The 17,927-nt window shown below is 36.8% G+C and overlaps 1 protein-coding gene across 1 annotated transcript; it reads right to left on the reverse strand.

The window, feature by feature from the left end:
- Positions 1 to 446: 446 nt before the first annotated feature.
- On the reverse strand, positions 447 to 17,710 carry LOC126879198 (facilitated trehalose transporter Tret1-like). The gene is made up of 2 exons (XM_050642250.1): positions 17,390 to 17,710; positions 447 to 1,809 (listed from the first exon to the last, which is right to left on the reverse strand). Exons 1-2 carry the CDS (start codon positions 17,493 to 17,495, stop codon positions 476 to 478), a joined length of 1,440 nt encoding a protein of 479 aa, XP_050498207.1. The 5' UTR covers positions 17,496 to 17,710; the 3' UTR covers positions 447 to 475.
- Between the last annotated feature and the right edge of the window lie 217 nt (positions 17,711 to 17,927).

A 17,927-nucleotide genomic window follows, 5' to 3' on the forward strand; every position in this document is an offset into this window, starting at 1 on the left:
CGCCGATATACATCGGCAACGCTGTCCACAAGAAGCCATTTACTAAACCTGAAGAAGCCCTTTTGGGAAGAAAAATATCTTGGCTTCAAAACCTGAGAAAGTGGTTTAATACATCTACAGCTGGTCTATTCCAAATAGCAGCAAACACAGTTAGGATAGCCATACTGATCCCCAACATCCGGAATGGAAAAGCAAATATCCTTGATAGATAAATACGACATCCAAGAATTAAACCATGTCAGATGTGCACTCATTTCGCCTGCCTCCTTGTCCTATACCATCGCAGTAAGCAAAATTCCCCATCCATCTTCTCTACGACGTAGTTTACGGATGTTCCTTAAGTACCTATTATCTTTTCTGGATTCTCAAATCAGTGCCTCTCTGAAAGAAATTATCACCATTTGCCACTGATGCTAGGTACGCATAAGGAGGATAAATAAAACAGCGACTTTATAAAAACTTTATTATACAAAATTTATACGCTCTCGTTCTCAACTGATTTTTTGAGATTCATTTGAATTTCTTCCAAAGTCTTATCCTTTGTTTCTGGAACCACAAATCTTGTAACTACAGCTGTTGCAGCTGTACAGATTGCGAAAAATAGAAAAGGAGCGTAACTTCCCCCTACTGAACTTAAAAAGTTAAAAGTAGCGTTTGCTAGGAATATCCCACCACTATTAACGAATGTCATCGTTGCTACAGCTTTGGACTTAACGCTTGCTGAGAAAAGCTCTCCTAGCATAATACTAGGTATTATAGCTACACCGAAACAGGAACAAACCTGATAGGTAACTAGTGATGTAATTGGTAGCCAGCTCAAAGACGATATGTCAAATGTTGGCACGAATTGTTCTAAATAAAAATACACAGCCATTACAGCAAGTATTATGGAGCATAGGGCTGAGGAATTTGAGTATAGAGGTTTCCTCCCGAATTTAGAAACTACGAATAATGTTACTAATAAAGTAATAACGACGCAAAGAATACTGTAGATAATAGAAGCCATCTGGGGAGATACATTCCCTCCAGCTTTTAAGAAGATGTATTGAGTGTATTGGATAAAAACTGATATACCACTGTAGGATTGAGACACTCTCAGAAAAACTGCACAAAACAACGCGTTCCTGTTGCTTTCAATTACGACCAGGTCTTTCCATGTTCCTGTCTCTGACATTTGCCGATCAACGTCACTCTTCAGATTGTTCAAGTCATCGACTACATTTTTCTTTCGTGTTAGAAATATTAAAGATCTTCTAGCAGCTCCATAGTCTTTCTTTATCAGATAGTAATACGGTGTTTCTGGCATAAATGCAAACAGAATGACAAACAATATCGATACTGGCATAAAAATATAGGAAGTTGTGGCAACATCGCAATAGCTCCCCACCACATTCACAGCTAATTGCCCTACAAAGATAGCTGTTGTTATTAACGTCCCACAAAGACCTCGTATCTTGGGACAAGTAACTTCGCCGATATACATCGGCAACGCTGTCCACAAGAAGCCATTAGCTAGACCTGAAAAAACCCTTGACAAATAAAACACATATATGCTTCTAGCTACAGCTGCAGTTATAAAAGATAGTATATGCGGAATGCTGATAAGAAGCAGTGTCTTCTTTCTTCCGATGATGTCGGGGAGCTTGAAGAATATCAAGGAGGTTAGCAGCACCGTAAGAGGTTGGATGGTTGGTAAACGGGCAGCTTCTTCTTCTGATATGTTATAGTTTACTTTATCCTGGGCTATTTTTACTATAAACGGAGATGTCCATGAGAAGAGGATACCTTGTGTGAATGCTCCCAAACTGGCTAAAAATATATATAAAAGTTAGATTCTCAAAGATGACAGTTAAAAAAACATCAGAGGTATTATTAGTTACTGAAATTCTAATATATAAAGAAAATATAAATACAGTTAGAAAAATTAAAGAATACCCATGAACGAACATATAAAACACGCTGTATTTTCCTGTCACCGTGTCACACAAAAAATTGGCCAGCGCAGGTACATGTAATAATTATTGTTACATGTACTTGCACTGCACAATTTTCTTTGTGACATGGTGACAGGAAAATACAGCGTGTTTTATATGTTCGTTCATGGGTATTCTTTCATTTTTCCGACTATATATAAATTTGATAAGAAGGTAATTAAGACTGCCAGAAAAGAATCGCCAGTGATCAAAGTTGAAGAATACTATAAGAAGATTGGGCACGTACACATTAATGGTGGAAATTACACCAATAGCAGGTAATGAAGCAGCAGACAGTAATGCCAAAGAAGCCATAAATGATAACAGTATCCTCATGTCACCCCAATATCTGTAAGCACGGATCTAAAAAGCTACTTCATAAAGCACCTCTTGCACCCATTGCACTCGAGCAATAAATGGAAATTCACACCATCAAAGGATCAGGAGATAAGAAATAAGATTGGATCATGGCAACCCAAACGAGGAATCAAGACGCAAGCACCTAATTATTTCTCTTTTACGACTTGGACATACTCAGTTTTCTTATGAAGATTTGTTTAAACAAGACGAACGCTCAATTTGTGATGAGTGCGGTTTACCTAGTGTTGCCCAAATGCAAGACCAAGACGAGACTTAGACAGTCTTGGTCTTGGTCTTGCGCCAGTACACCTGGTCTTGGTCTTGTTAATTGCGCTCCCGGTCTTGGTCTTGGTCTTGCAGCAAGAGTCTTGCAAGTCTCGCAGTTGCCCATTAGCTTATTACACATCTTAGAACAACGTAACAGAGAGGTACATTTTAAGCTTGAATATCATAGCCATAGTAAAGACTAGCCAAATTAATAAATATCTTAACAACTGACACCTGGTGGGGATTGAACCCACGATCTAAGTGATCCCTGCCTATATTCTAACTAACTAAAGTTAAAACTACCTCTTAAAACCCACAAAATTTCATTTGCATATCTCAACCGGTTTTAGAGCAATAAATAAATCGTCAGTTTGTAAGAAAAATTTCAACCTCCCACCTACTTGGTAAACAAAGCATTTATAAAATAAGCGTTTATGAAGAAACTCATTCGGATGACTAAAGTATGTATGGAGGGTGGAATATCAAAAGTACGTGTAAATAATAAACTGTCTGACAGCTTTGAAATCAACAGTGGACTCAAACAAGGTGATGCGTTATCTCCACTACTTTTTAACCTTCTATTAGAGAAAGCCATGAGGTCGGTCGAAATAAGGACAGAACTGATATCGGTTCAAGGTCCCATGTTATTACTAGCTTACGCAGATGACATTGATATCGTTGGAGACTCCATCCTATCCACAAAAACCATTTTCAACAAGGTGGAAGGAGCAACAAGCGAAGTAGGGCTGAGGATTAATGAAGAGAAGACGAAATATATGTGTATAAATAGAACGACACGAAGAGACAGGATAGGATAAAATGTGACAGTCAACACCTTCAATTTCGAAAGAGTACAACGTTTTAAGTATCTGGGGGCAGTAATCACAGGTGACAACGATGTTACTGAAGAAATAAAAGACAGAATCCAATCAGCAAATCTCTGTCTATTCGCACTGGATAAGCTTAAAAAATCAAAAAATCTTACAAGAAGTTCCAAGATCAAAATTTATAAATCCATCGTCAGACCAGTACTAACATATGGATGCGAAACGTGGACCCTGACCAAATCAAACGAACCAGTATAGGATCAGAACCAACATCGAATTAAAAGCACTTTACAATGACACCGATACTGTCCAAGAAATTAAATCACAGCGACTAAGATGGGCAGGCCACGTGCACAGACTTCATAACGAAATACTTGTAAAACTAGTATGGGAGGAGATTCCTACAGGCAAAAGACCACTTGGACGTCCCAGAATGCGATGGAGAGATAACATCCAAGCAGCTCTCCGGAAAATGAACATTCCATTTGACCCTAGGTTGATGGAAGACGGAACAAATTGGAAGAAAGTTGTACAGTCAGCCAGGACCCACCCAGGGTTGTAGCGCTACGTGATGATGATGATGATGTTTATGAAGCAAACTGTCATTACTTTTTCGTGCAGAATTACCCATTAAAGTTTGCCATACTTATTTAAAAACATTCTGTATTGATGAAAAACATGGCTAGTTAAAAAAGTACCTAATTTTTTTTATTATCCAATAGAAGTGAATGAATAAAAAACATAATGTTAAGAAAATATGAGGCTATAGTAGGGCTTTAATTTCAGTATGCTATTGCATGCTAGAATAATAAGTTAGCATAATGTTAGAATATTCCATAGAGTGAAAAAAACACAGTTGGACTGGTACAACCGGTATACACTGACAATAATTAACCTGTCTAGCAACAATATTTATTATTACTGCGATATTTGTAAATAATAAGAAAACATATTAAAAAAAATCACTTAAATCGGACAAGAGGTTTAGGAAATTTAAGACATTAAAAATGTCCCGTTTTTAAGGTGGTGAGTTAATTTCTTGGGAAAGTGTATATCGTTAAAACAATATTTCGGTATTTTGTTTACACGATATCCGGCATTATCCGTATACTTTTGTCTGGTTATGATACTTATAAAATAATAGCCGCACTGTTTCGGCAAATTTTGTTTAGCCGAATGACCTCATAATACAGGACACAGTCAGCCGAAACAATACATAATAGTCTTACTATAATAATGTATACTGATACGATTTCTGGTGTTTAGATTCCTAGAAAACTAATAATGAAAAAATTAATTATGTAAATTCATATAAGTGCTAAGAAGGCATATTTTTAAAAAGTTTGGATACGATATTCGATATTACTGTAGGCGTCGCAACGCTGGAATTTTGAGTTATATGAGTATGATTAGAAGACGACTATTCTCAAAACCAGGACAATTAATAGGTTATTGATTATGTACTATAGAAAGGAACTACAACGTTAACGGGGTTTTATTATTTCATATGATCAATGAATCTCTATATATGAAAAAACCGCGGAGTGCTACCATTTAAAGGGGTGCGTTTTTGAGAAATGGGTGAATTAGTCCCTGGGCACAGGTTACATTAGGGTGAGTTCTAAGCACTTTTGGTACAAACATGTCTACATAAAAATTGTTCCTGGTTAAATTTCCTATCCAAATATAACTTTTTAAAGTCAAAGATAGTTTTTTTTACAAAAATATATTCAAAAGAAAAAGCACAAAGAAACCCAAAAGAAAGAAATTTTGTTTTTTGCCCCATAACTTTTGTCCACGGGGATATAGGTATAGACATTGCTTCACATAAAAAAAACTTACACATCTTCTCTTTAAAATGATGTCTGGTAGAGGTCATTAGGATTTACAGTTTTCGAAATATGATTTTTCAAATTTCGCCACTCACAGCAATTTTGGGCATTTTTCCTTGTGATTTCGCGAATATTGTTCTGTAACTTTTTTCTACGTAACTTTAGGCATATGCAATGGTACATGTAAGAGGATTAAAAATCAATTACATTTAAAATTTTCTACTGTATAATGTTGTACGACTTCTTTTAAAGAGGTTATCTTTTTCAAGACTTTATACTTTTAACAATTTTTTATATTTTTTAAGATTATTTTTTAAATTTCCCATTATAACTTTTTTTTTTCTACATTTAGGTATATATTGTATAACAAAAAAGAAATCTTATTCTGTTTACTTTAAAATGGTGTATTATAAAAAACTCTAGGATTATTTTTGAATAAGATATGCTTTTTCAAAATGTAATAAGTACTTGCAACGATTTTTGATTTTAGGATTATTCTTTAAATTCCTCATTATAAATTTTTTATGTGATTGTATGTTATGATCGAATCTTATTTTTTATGGGTAATACTTTGAATCCACTTGACTCGGCCGGGCCAACTTCAAAATATGGATTAATTCGTTGCATTGGAATAACAAAGTTCTAACTGTCTCAGGTGACATTTTTAGTTATGACTGTTTAAAGTTTCTATGTTATGTATTTATTTTACTCTTATCGCCACTTTTATGTTTTAACAATGTAGATTTTTAAAAAAATTAATATATTTGTATTAACAGTAAAAGGTTACTTCAATAGTTAATACAAAGGAGTTCTGATTTGAGAAATGAATTGAACTTATTTAATCAAGTTCTATTTTCCACATATACCTTTGTTTAACAATTAGTATATAATAAAACACCTTCTAGTTATTTAATAAAGTGTTATTGTTAACTTATAAACACTTTTAGTTCTTGCAGATAGGACCTTGTGTACTTAGTTGACTGTTTTTTATGTCAGTTAGAAGCTTGTTAACTTATCAATATTTAAAATTCTCTGAGATAGAACCTTGTAACTTACGTATTTCAGCCACCTGTTAATAGATGTGGTGCTAGTATCATATTAAAGTGAAGAACATAAAATAGAACCAAGTTACATAAACATCTCAGTTTAGACAAAAATTGCAGATAGAACGCTGTTATTCTGACGAAACGAATTCCAATATTTACTTTCAAAGATCCTGCACCACAAGCTTTGCTTGAAAAAATAGCATGTAAATGTACCAGAGGATGTACAAAAAACTGCGGTTGTAGGAAGATAGGAATTAGTTGTTCAATATTCTGCAAAGGGTGCATGTGCATGGGTACTAATTATTGTGGGAACTCTAAGATAAGTGAAGTGTCAGCGTAAGACATTGAAACTAATATTAACTAAGAGATGGACTTTGATTTTGAAAAATTTTTAAATGTCAACCTTTAAACAATTTTAACTAAAGTGATGTTTCTAAGACTAACGTTTGTGTAATTTTTGTAAAAGAAATAATTTTAAATAATACAGGTAAAAATATATGAAAGAATCACTCGGTTTGCATTACATATTTAAATATAGATGATACACCATTTTAAAGAACAGAAAAAATATATGTATATTCATGTACAAGAAAAAAAAGGTATAATGAGGAATTTCTAAAACAATCGTAAAAAATGTAAAAAATAATATTTTTTATATTAGGTATTATATAATACATAATATATTATATAATAATATGATATAATTTTTATATCATATTATAAAAAATCGTTAAAAGTATAGAAATTTGAAAAACCATAATCTCTTTAAAAAAAGTCGTTCAACGTTATATATTAGACCATTTTAAAGGTAATTGATTTCTATTCCTATTACGTGTACCATTGCATATACCTAAAGTTACGTAGAAAAAAGTTACAGCACAATATTTGCGAAATAACAAGGAAAATTGTCCAAAATTGCTATGAGTGGCGAACTTTTCAAAATCATATTTCGAAAACTATAAATCCTAATTACCTCTACTAAACAACATTTTAAAGAAGAAATATGTAGTTTTTTTTTCTGTAAAGCAATGTCTATACCTATATCCTCGTGAACAAAAGTTATGGGACAAAAACAAAATTTCTTTCTTTTGCGTTTATTTGTGCTTTTTCTTTTCAGTATATTTTTGTAAACAAAAATATCATTGACTTTAAAAAGTGACATTTAGATAGGAAATTTAACCAGGAACAATTTTTATGCAGATATGTTTGTACCAAAAGTGCATAGAACTCACCCCAATGTAACCTGTGCCCAGGGACTAATTCACCCATTTCTCAAAAACTGACCCCTTTAAATGGTAGCACTCCGCGGTTTTTTCATATATAGATGTCCATTGACCATATGAAATAATAAAACCTCGTTAACGTTGTAGTTCCTTTTAGCTATCTTATTTTGAATATAATCAATAGCCTATAATTTCAGAACAAAGAAGTCGGTTGCTGGGAAAGATTGTGCAAAATATTTTATTTTTACATTATAATAATGACCTCTGAGTACATGTCAAATGTGCCGAGTGTTCTTTTAATGAATATTTTGATTCGCTATGTATGTTTATGGTATTGTTCGTAATGCGCATAAGTCCAATTTTCAAAATTTTTGTTAAACTTTTTTTTTTGTTTCTCATAAAGTATCTAAGAATATAACCTAACTTATATACTCCTTAAAACGACTCTCAGTTCTAACTGCAAGACGCAGGAGTTTCGCAGGCTTAGTCTTGTTCTTGCTCAAGTCTTGTACGATAAGTCTTGGTCTTATGGTCTTGCTAAAATTAGGCGGTCTTCGTCTTGGTCTTGGTCTTGTGAAAACGCAAGAACAAGACCAAGACTGCAAGACCAAGACCGATTTTGGGCAACACTAGGTTTACCCATTACTTTTCTTTTTAAAACTTCGCCCTCACTGATAAAAAGTTACCATTAGTTCAACACGTACGTAAAAATTTACCAGTGAGGACGCGGATTACAATACTTTAATTTACTAAGCAAAGTTAATTATTATCTGTTACCTTTTCGCTAATAACCTCATTAAGTTAAAGCAACGGAAACAAGACCCGACAGTTGAGATGAGAATACTTACAAGAATTACAGGAAATACCTTGAAAAAAGTAAGAGGAGTGAATACAGAAGAAAATATAATGTATAGAGATAAAAGAGTACACTACACAATGGAAAAATGGTGACAATCTTCCGACAATGGAAGGAATCGACCAATTGGTTTGGAAGATTGGAATGTTTGTTACCAATCTGCAATGGACAAGAAGACTTAATTACACAGAGAAGAAGAAAATAGCTGTTCAAACTTTTATCTACATTCAGTCCAATCTAAAAAATGCAAGGATTTAATTTAATTCCGAACAATATTAATCTGTTAAAAAAAAGGTTGATAGTCAAGATGTACAAATCATAAAAAATTATACTGGCATCAAACAGCGACAGCTTGCATAAATGGAAAATAAACAGAAATATGCAAAATACAAAGAGGTGTCAGACAGGGTTGTATACTGTCCCCACTGTTATTCAATTTATATTCAGATAGAATATTTAAGGAAGCGCTACATAATTTTGAACGGGCTGTGAAAGTTAATGGAATTCTGATAAACACAATCAGATATGCAGACGATCCAGTTATTTTAAGTGAAGATATGAATGGATTACAGCACCTTTTAAATACCATTGACGCAGTGGGAAGAGAGGTTGGCCTAAACATAAACTGTTCAAAAACAAAATACATGGTATTTAGCCGTTTGGCCAATCAAGATTTACGGTTATATGTTGATGGTCATATAATTCAAAGAGTACCCAGTTTTAAATATTTTCGTTGCCATATTACTGAACGACTAGATCCAGATAAAGAGATAAAATGTAGAATCGAGATAGCCCGCATGACATTTTTAAAAATGAGGTAATCCTTCTGTAATAATAACTTGCAACTTCAACTTCGAAAGCGCATGATTAAATGTTACATTTGGTCAGTCCTCTTGTATGGTGTCGAAGCATGGATATTAAAAATATCCACCATTAATCGTTTGGAGGCCTTTGAAATGTGGCTACACAAACGTATACTGAAAATACCATGGACGGCTATGCTGACAAATGTGGCAGTCCTTAAGAGAGCAAATGCTGCCCGCGAGCTGCTTGATAACAACAAATATAGAAAGATGGCCTATTTTGGACACGTAAAAAGGGGAGACCGGTATAATATTCTTCAACTTATTATGATGGGTAAAATCGAAGGACGCAGAGGAATTGGTAGAAAGCAGGCCTCTTGGTTGAAGAATATCCGAGAGTGGACAGGAAGAAAGAAAGCAGAACACCTATTTAGAACAGCTCGAGACAGAGACAGTTAATCGCCATGTTAATCGCCAACGTCAAGGGGACTTAATAGGGCAAGTTAAGAAGAAGATTTCTGGCCAACCACCATCAGAAACGAAGATCTGCTACAGTGCAAGTGGGGGTGGATAGATCACACACTCCGAAAAGATAGTTTCAGCATTGCAAAAACTGCCCTAGAGTGGAATCCCCAAGGAAAGAGAAAAAGAGGTCGCCCAGCACAAACTTGGACGAGATAAGAAGTCAAGGAAAGTCTTGGAATGAGGTGAAGGCCCTAGCGCAAAATAGAACCCGATGGCGCGTTTTCACCGAAGCTCTATGCTCCACTTAGGAGTTCAAGAACATTATATAGATAATATATATCAATATCTAGACTACATCGGAGTAGATAAACACCCACGCTGATAATTTGGAGGTGTCAGTGATATGGTCCAGGACTATGAAAGATTTTAAGAAATAGTTAGTATTCGTTAATTTAGTATCGTTTTGTACCCTCGGCCGCTTTAGTAGGCCGCTTTAAAGCTGTTAACAACTCAATAAACTTGTGCTTTTCCTTCAGAGTTTCGTTACTTATTTCTCCACCGAACACACGTCATTTTATACAGAATAAAAGTATGGTAGGTTTTTTTTAGTAAAAACTGGTTTTTAGGGGTTTTTGGGATTTTCTATATTTTATAGCTTTGAAATAAAAGAAATCAAGATTTTTTTATAGGTTATATACAATTTCAAAAAGCTGAGTCCTTTAGTATATTCAAAAATAGGAGAAATTGGTACGTTCAAACTTAAAATAAAACACGTTAAAAAATACGTTAAATCCCAAAAAACCCCATGCTTTTGGAGAGTTCGAAACTATGTATTTCTCTCAATTTTAAATGCACTTAAGGACTAAAGGATTATGTAAATAACCTAACAAAAACCTTCATTTGATCTATTTTGAAGTCTATAAAATAGAGAAAGTCCCCAAAAACTTCTAAAAAACCAGTTATTCGGGTTTTTGCAAAAGGAAAAAATTATGAATATTGTAGCAAAACAATGAGTCACCAGCCGCAAGGCGTAAGCCGAGAAAAGTCTAGATCGAAGCACGCTATACGTGGAACCGATGCGCGGTTGTTGGAAGGTCACACGATAGTCGGAGAGCTGGCTTAGCCCGGAATGATCGAGAATAACGACTAGGATATATAAGGCATAAGGCATAATTTTTGTGAATAGAGTTTAGTCTTAAGCTAAAGTTTGTAAAGTAAACTTGTATAAATAAATAATAAAGTCGTATATAAATACTCGAACCGCTAGTTTTATTGTAATTATAAGTAATTACAATAGTCACGTTACAGTTGGTGTCGGTGTTCGGTTAACTTAGTGCGATATAAATAAGTGAATTACAGAGAGACTTTAAAAGACTTTTGAACTTTATTCGTCGGGAATAACTGGAGTGCGTTAATTGTTCGGTATTCGGAAAGACTTTAAAATACTTTTGGACTTTATTCGTCGGGAATAGTTAAAGTGCGTTGATTGTTCGGTATTCGGAAAGACTGTTAAAAGACATTTTGGAAAGTACGTGTGTGCCGACCAAAGATGTTGCTACAAGAACTTACAGTAAAACAGCTCCGTGAACAGCTAGAGGAACGGGATCTGGACAGCAGTGGGCTCAAGATAGTCCTACAAGCACGACTCGAGGATGTCCTCACGAAGAACGGAGAAGACCCAAAGACGTTCCACTTCCAGTCAGCAGAACAAGCAATCTTATCGAAATTAAAAACTGTTTCTGAAACGATCGATGATACTTCTAAGATAAATAATGAGAAATTCGAAACCATTTCTCAAAAGATCGATGAAACTTCTAGAAAGAACAACGAAAAACTTGAAGAAGTTAGTAGACAGAACAACGAGAAACTTGAGGAAGTTAGTAGACAGAACAACGAGAAACTTGAGGAAGTTAGTAGACAGAACAACGAGAAATTTGAAAGTGTTTCTCAAAAGATCGATGAAACTTCTATAAAAAGCGACGAGAAATTTGAAAGTGTTTCTCAAGTAATTAAAGACGTTTGTAGACAGAATGACGAGAAATTTGAAGAAGTTTCTAGAACATTCGATAAGATGCAGAAAAGTGTAGAGACCGTAGAAGAAAAGATCAAACAACTAGAGAGCATGATAACCGATACAAAAGTACAACCATCAGTTAATGCAGCAGCGTTAGATCCGGTAGTGAAAGATGAACTACCGAGAGACGAAACGTCGCATAATATGAGATTCAAATTACCACCATTCGATGGAAAGTCCTCTTGGTCCATATATCTTAGACAATTTGAAGCTATTGCGACCGCCAATCATTGGACCGAACAGGAAAAGGCTGTTTCCTTGACTGCTGCTTTGCGAGGTGATGCTGCAGATATATTAAGATCAATTCCTAAGGGTCAAGAAAATTGTTACCAGACCTTGTTCACTCGTCTAGAAAAACGCTATGGAGATGCCCATCTACAACAAGTATACAAAGCACAACTGCGAAGTAGAAGTCAACGAGCAAGTGAGAATCTGCAAGAATTTGAAGCAGATGTGGCTCGTGTGGTGCGGTTGGCTTATCCAGAGGTGCCAGACAGCGTTTTAGAAGAAATTGCAGTAGATACCTTCGTCAATGGGCTGAAAGATAATGAACTACAGAAAGCTTTACGACTAGCAAGACCGAAAGTTTTAGATGAAGCACTTGCTATTGCATTGGAACACGAAACGGCTAGTCAAACTTCACGAGGCCATAGAGTAAGAACCATTGAAGAAAGTGACGAACACAACGATGAACGTCTGGAGGAAATGGTACGGAGAGTATTAAGTAATCAGATGCCAAAGAGACGCGAGCCTAGATGTTGGAATTGTGGAGACGTAGGCCACATTCGTCGTAATTGTAAGAAGATCGTACAGCCGTCGGAAAACTAGAGCGGGTCGACACCAAGGGGCAACTGCCGACCTCGAGAACTAGAGCCCCCATAGTAACTGTCAACCTCACGTCCTCCGGTGGAATCCACAACTTATACATCGAAGGTCGTATCAGTAATAGATGTAGATCATTTTTGGTGGATACAGGTGCAACGAGAACTATCGCACGTCCAGATGTAGTACGAGACCATAATAAATTATCACCTGCAACAGTAAAGCTTAGAACAGCGACTGGTGAGCTAATTAATACATATGGCGAGGCTAATATGTCAGTATCCATTGGCCAGACCACAGTTGAACATCAAGTATTAATTGCCGAGATTTCCGACGAATTCATATTGGGGATGGACGTACTAAGGAAAGTGGGGGCAATATTGGATGTTCAAAATGGAGTTCTCAAGATCAATGGTGAAGAGTTGCCCTTTCACGACGACAAAGAAGATGTCATCCGCTTACTTACTACATGCGACGTAACCATACCCGGTAATAGTGAGAAAATTCTGATGACCATGCTTGATGGACACTGCCGAGAGGGAAGTTTAAGGATGGTCGAAGATGTGGATAATGTCGAGTTCCTAACGGCGAAAACTTTGGTAAAAGTTCGAGATGTGATCCCTGTAAGAGTTATGAATTTAAGGGAAACTGCTATCAAGTTAAGTAGAGGAGCTTTGATCGGGCAGTGTGTTCCCGTGGCTTCAATTTGCTCTGTGAATACCAATGAGAAATCATCGAAGGCGAAGTATCCAAAGGAGCTTGTTGAGATGATCATTGAAAGATGCCAAGATCTTGATCATGAACGAACGGAAAAAGTGACGTCTATGCTGATAGAGTATCAAGATGTTTTTGCTATTGACACGAAGGATAAGGGAAAAACAAGCATAGTGACGCATAAAATAAATACCGGAGACGCTCAGCCAATCAGACAACGGCCTAGACGACTTCCATTTGCGAAAAGAGATGAAGCCGAAGAGATTATCAAGGATATGGACAAACAAGGGGTAATTGAACCATCGAACAGTCCATGGACATCACCAGTAGTTCTGGTAAAGAAGAAAGATGGTTCAACGCGTTTTTGTATCGACTACCGCCAGCTCAATGCGGTAACAAAAAAAGATAGTTATCCTTTGCCCAGAATAGACGATACACTGGATACTCTCTCCGGTTCTCGTTGGTTTTCCACACTCGATTTAAAAAGTGGATATTGGCAAGTAGACATGGAGCCAGCCGATCGGGAGAAAACCGCATTTTCGATAGGATCAGGGCTTTGGCAGTTTACGGCTATGCCGTTTGGTTTATGTAATGCCCCTGCCACATTTGAAAGATTAATGGAGGCAGTTTTAAGAGGTCTAACATGGAAAACATGCCTGGTTTACTTGGATGATGTAATTGTGGTTGGAAGGTCCTTTGATGAACATGCCAAGAATCTAATAGAAGTCTTTCAACGATTGAGGGCAGCGAACTTGAAGTTAAGTCCGAAGAAATGTCACATGTTTCGACGAGAAGTTAAGTATTTGGGACATATTGTATCGAGTAATGGTGTAACAGCTGATCCTGAAAAGATTGAAGCAATTAAAGATTGGCCAGTACCAAAAGATAAACATGAAATTAGAAGTTTCCTTGGCCTATGTACATATTACCGACGATTTGTCAAAGGTTTTGCCAATATCTCCAAGCCCCTAACAAAGTTGACGGAGGAGGGCAAAGAATATACATGGAGTGAGGAGTGTCAAAAAGCTTTCGAACAACTACAAAGGGCTCTGATCAGTGCACCGATATTAAGCTACCCGGGACAGGCAGGAAAATTTGTTTTGGATACCGATGCTAGCAACAGTGCCATAGGAGCTGTTCTCTCACAAATCCAGAATGGACAGGAAAAAGTCATCGCTTATTTCAGCAAAGTCCTGTCGAAACCAGAAAGAAACTATTGCGTTACCAGAAGAGAACTGCTGGGTGTAGTGAAGGCTTGCGAACATTTCCATAAATACTTGTACGGCAGAAAGTTCCTTCTTCGAACAGATCACGCTGCTCTAAAATGGCTCATACAATTCCGTAATCCAGAGGGCCAGATGGCAAGATGGTTAGAACGACTGCAAGAATATGATTATGAGATAGAACACAGGGCCGGAAGAGTTCATTCAAATGCTGATGCCCTTTCGAGACGACCATGCAGTGCAAATTGTAATCACTGTGCCAAATTAGAGGAACGATTTTGCCCCGTGAGACGAACCACCGTAGTTAATGAGCAATGGCAGCCCCAACAGTTACAAAACGCCCAAGAAGATGATCCATGTATAAAAAGAGTATTGGATTGGATGCGGCAAGGTGAAAGACCTAGTTGGCAGAACATTAGTGCATGTAGTCCAGAAGTCAAGGCCTACTGGAGCCAATGGAATTGCCTGGTACTAAAAGATGATCTTCTTTACAGAACCTTTGAGAACGATGATGGTACAGAATCTAAGCTGCAGTTGATTGTACCTAAAAGTAAAGTGTCAGAAGTATTGCGTCAGTTGCATGACGGTACATCAGGTGGACACTTTGGTATTACGAAGACTCTGCAAAAGGTTCGAGAACGGTTCTATTGGGTGAACTGTAAAGATGATGTAAGAAGATGGTGCCGAAAATGTGAACTGTGTGCATCCGGTAATGGTCCAGTTGGTAAAAAGAGAGCACCCATGAGACAGTACAATGTTGGAAGTCCTATGGAAAGAGTAGCAATCGACATTGCAGGTCCATTTCCAGAAACCGATGCTGGAAATAAATACATTCTGGTAGCCATGGACTATTTTACGAAATGGACCGAGGCCTATGCATTACCGAATCAAGAAGCTGCTACCGTTGCAGAGGTACTTGTTAAAGAATTCTTCAGCCGATTTGGTGTTCCCTTGGAGATCCACTCCGACCAAGGGCGAAACTTTGAGTCAGCTCTTTTCCAAAACGTTTGTAAATTGATTGGTGCCAATAAGACCAGAACAACACCCCTGCATCCTCAATCAGATGGAATGGTCGAGAGGATGAACCGAACGATGGGTAAACACTTGTCCAAAGTTGTATCTGAACATCAGCGAGATTGGGACCAACACATTCATTTATTCCTGATGGCCTACCGCTCGGCCGGGAATGAAACTACAGGTCAAACACCAACCTGCCTGATGTTGGGTCGTGAAGTTCGTTTGCCCTGCGACCTAGAGTTTGGCTGCAGACCTTCCGAGGAATATGTTGCAGGCGAAGAATACGTAGACCGCCTGAAGTTACGAATGAACAACATTCATGAACTTGCCCGACAACACATCCAGATAGCCAGTGACAGAATGAAAGATCAATATGATTCTCGCTGTAAGAATGAAAGCTTCGAAGTAGGTGATCTTGTCTGGCTTTATAATCCACAACGTCGTCGAGGCCTGTGTCCTAAACTGCAAAGACAATGGGAAGGTCCGTATGAAGTTAAAAAGAAAATAAATGACGTAATATACAGAATTAAGAAGTTGCCAAACGGTAAACCAAAAGTTATTCACATAAATCGTCTCGCACCATATGCTGGCTCAAATGAAACAGAGGAAGCCCGAGTCCTCCAACAGGAGATGAAAGATGCACCACAGCCAAGTTTTAAGGAATTTATGTCAAATTACGCAGAAAGAAAGAGTGCTAGATTCGGCGTGACCACAGAAGTTCAGCAAGATCTGTTTGGTGTTCCAGAAAACGTCTCTCTAGCCCACTGTGTTGCCCAAGACCTCGAGATGACTAAAGGAATCTCGTCCGTATTCAATAGAAAGTTCGGCCGCCTGGACGAGTTAAGAAATCAGCAGCCTAAAATTGGAAGAGTACTGCGATTGGAAGATGGTCCTCGATCTTTGCTGTATATGGTGACCAGGAAGTCTTATACGGACACGCCAAGCTATGAGAACATATGGCGTGCTCTAAGTAATTTGAAGAAAATCGTGTGTAATTATGACATCAAAGATTTGGCTTTACCAAAAATAGGCCATGCAGTAGAAAATCTGGATTGGAAGATTGTCAGAAGCATGCTTGAAGTGGTCTTCAGAGAAACTGGCGTACGAATTACTGTGTGTTGCATGAACCCGAAGATGTCGGATCCTTCAAAGACAGTAGACTGTTATTTCTTCTTGAAGGGTGTATGCAAAGCTCGAGAGTCGTGTAGATTCCGCCATCCTGGGCCTTCATCTAGAGTTGCTGATCGGGACGCTCAGATCTTAAGAGGGGAGCAATGTAGCAAAACAATGAGTCACCAGCCGCAAGGCGTAAGCCGAGAAAAGTCTAGATCGAAGCACGCTATACGTGGAACCGATGCGCGGTTGTTGGAAGGTCACACGACAGTCGGAGAGCTGGCTTAGCCCGGAATGATCGAGAATAACGACTAGGATATATAAGGCATAATTTTTGTGAATAGAGTTTAGTCTTAAGCTAAAGTTTGTAAAGTAAACTTGTATAAATAAATAATAAAGTCGTATATAAATACACGAACCGCTAGTTTTATTGTAATTATAAGTAATTACAATAGTCACGTTACAATATGTATAGTTTTTGATAAAATACAAAAAATATTAAAAATAAATAGACCTTAAAAAAAGTTTTACGCTTAAGAAAACAAAACAAAAAAGGCATTTTGAAGTTACATACATAAAACTGATTGAAATCTGACGGTCTATATTGCCGTAGAAAAATATTGTGTGCAACAAGTGCATAAATTGATATTTTCTCCCGAATGAAAAAGTTGACAACATAAAGCTGTGATACGACACTATTCCAAGACTATATACGAGATAACAAGATTATTCCATTATTTTATTTATTTAATTTAAATAAAGTAAGTAGTTTACCTATAAGACACGCTAGAACTTGTGGCCACACTCTCGCCCTTTCAGTAGTAAAACTATCTTTTTCACTGTACTCCTTTTCAGAACTTATCTCCACACTTCTAGCCATTCTATTCTTCTCTTCATACACTTATCCTTTAATTACGAATATAAATACAACCGGCGACATGTCTGTAGAGATGATTTTACATTTTACTAAGATCATACGATGTCATGTGTCGTAGAATTGTGTCTACTACATTGTTTAAGTCTTGATCTTGAATAAACATTTTTTTACGTGATAATTTCAGTTATCGACAGTAAAATTTGCTTCACGAAGCGGTAGTTTGTTATATTCCGACACTGTTGCCAGAATTAACAGGTTAAAAATAGTTACTGTGGTTCTTCTATCAGTAGTTACGTATTGCGTATTGTGTTAAGCTATGTAAAAGTATTTTCTGCAATATTTAGAGATTAATTTAACAAATGGCAATGGCAGGATTGTATTAGCCAAAGTGCACTTGTTTTGAAAATAAAGTAGTGATATTTAATTTTATTGCAA

This window comes from Diabrotica virgifera, chromosome 1 (genome assembly GCF_917563875.1).
Source record: "Diabrotica virgifera virgifera chromosome 1, PGI_DIABVI_V3a".
Taxonomy (NCBI): domain Eukaryota; kingdom Metazoa; phylum Arthropoda; class Insecta; order Coleoptera; family Chrysomelidae; genus Diabrotica; species Diabrotica virgifera.

Coding starts and splice junctions, on each gene's coding strand:
- LOC126879198 (XM_050642250.1), bottom strand. CDS start 17,495: ATGGCTAGAAGTGTGGAGATAAGTTCTGAAAAGGAGTACAGTGAAAAA. Junction 1,810..17,389: donor AGTTCTAGCGTGTCTTATAG/GTAAACTACTTA, acceptor ATATATTTTTAG/CCAGTTTGGGAGCATTCACA.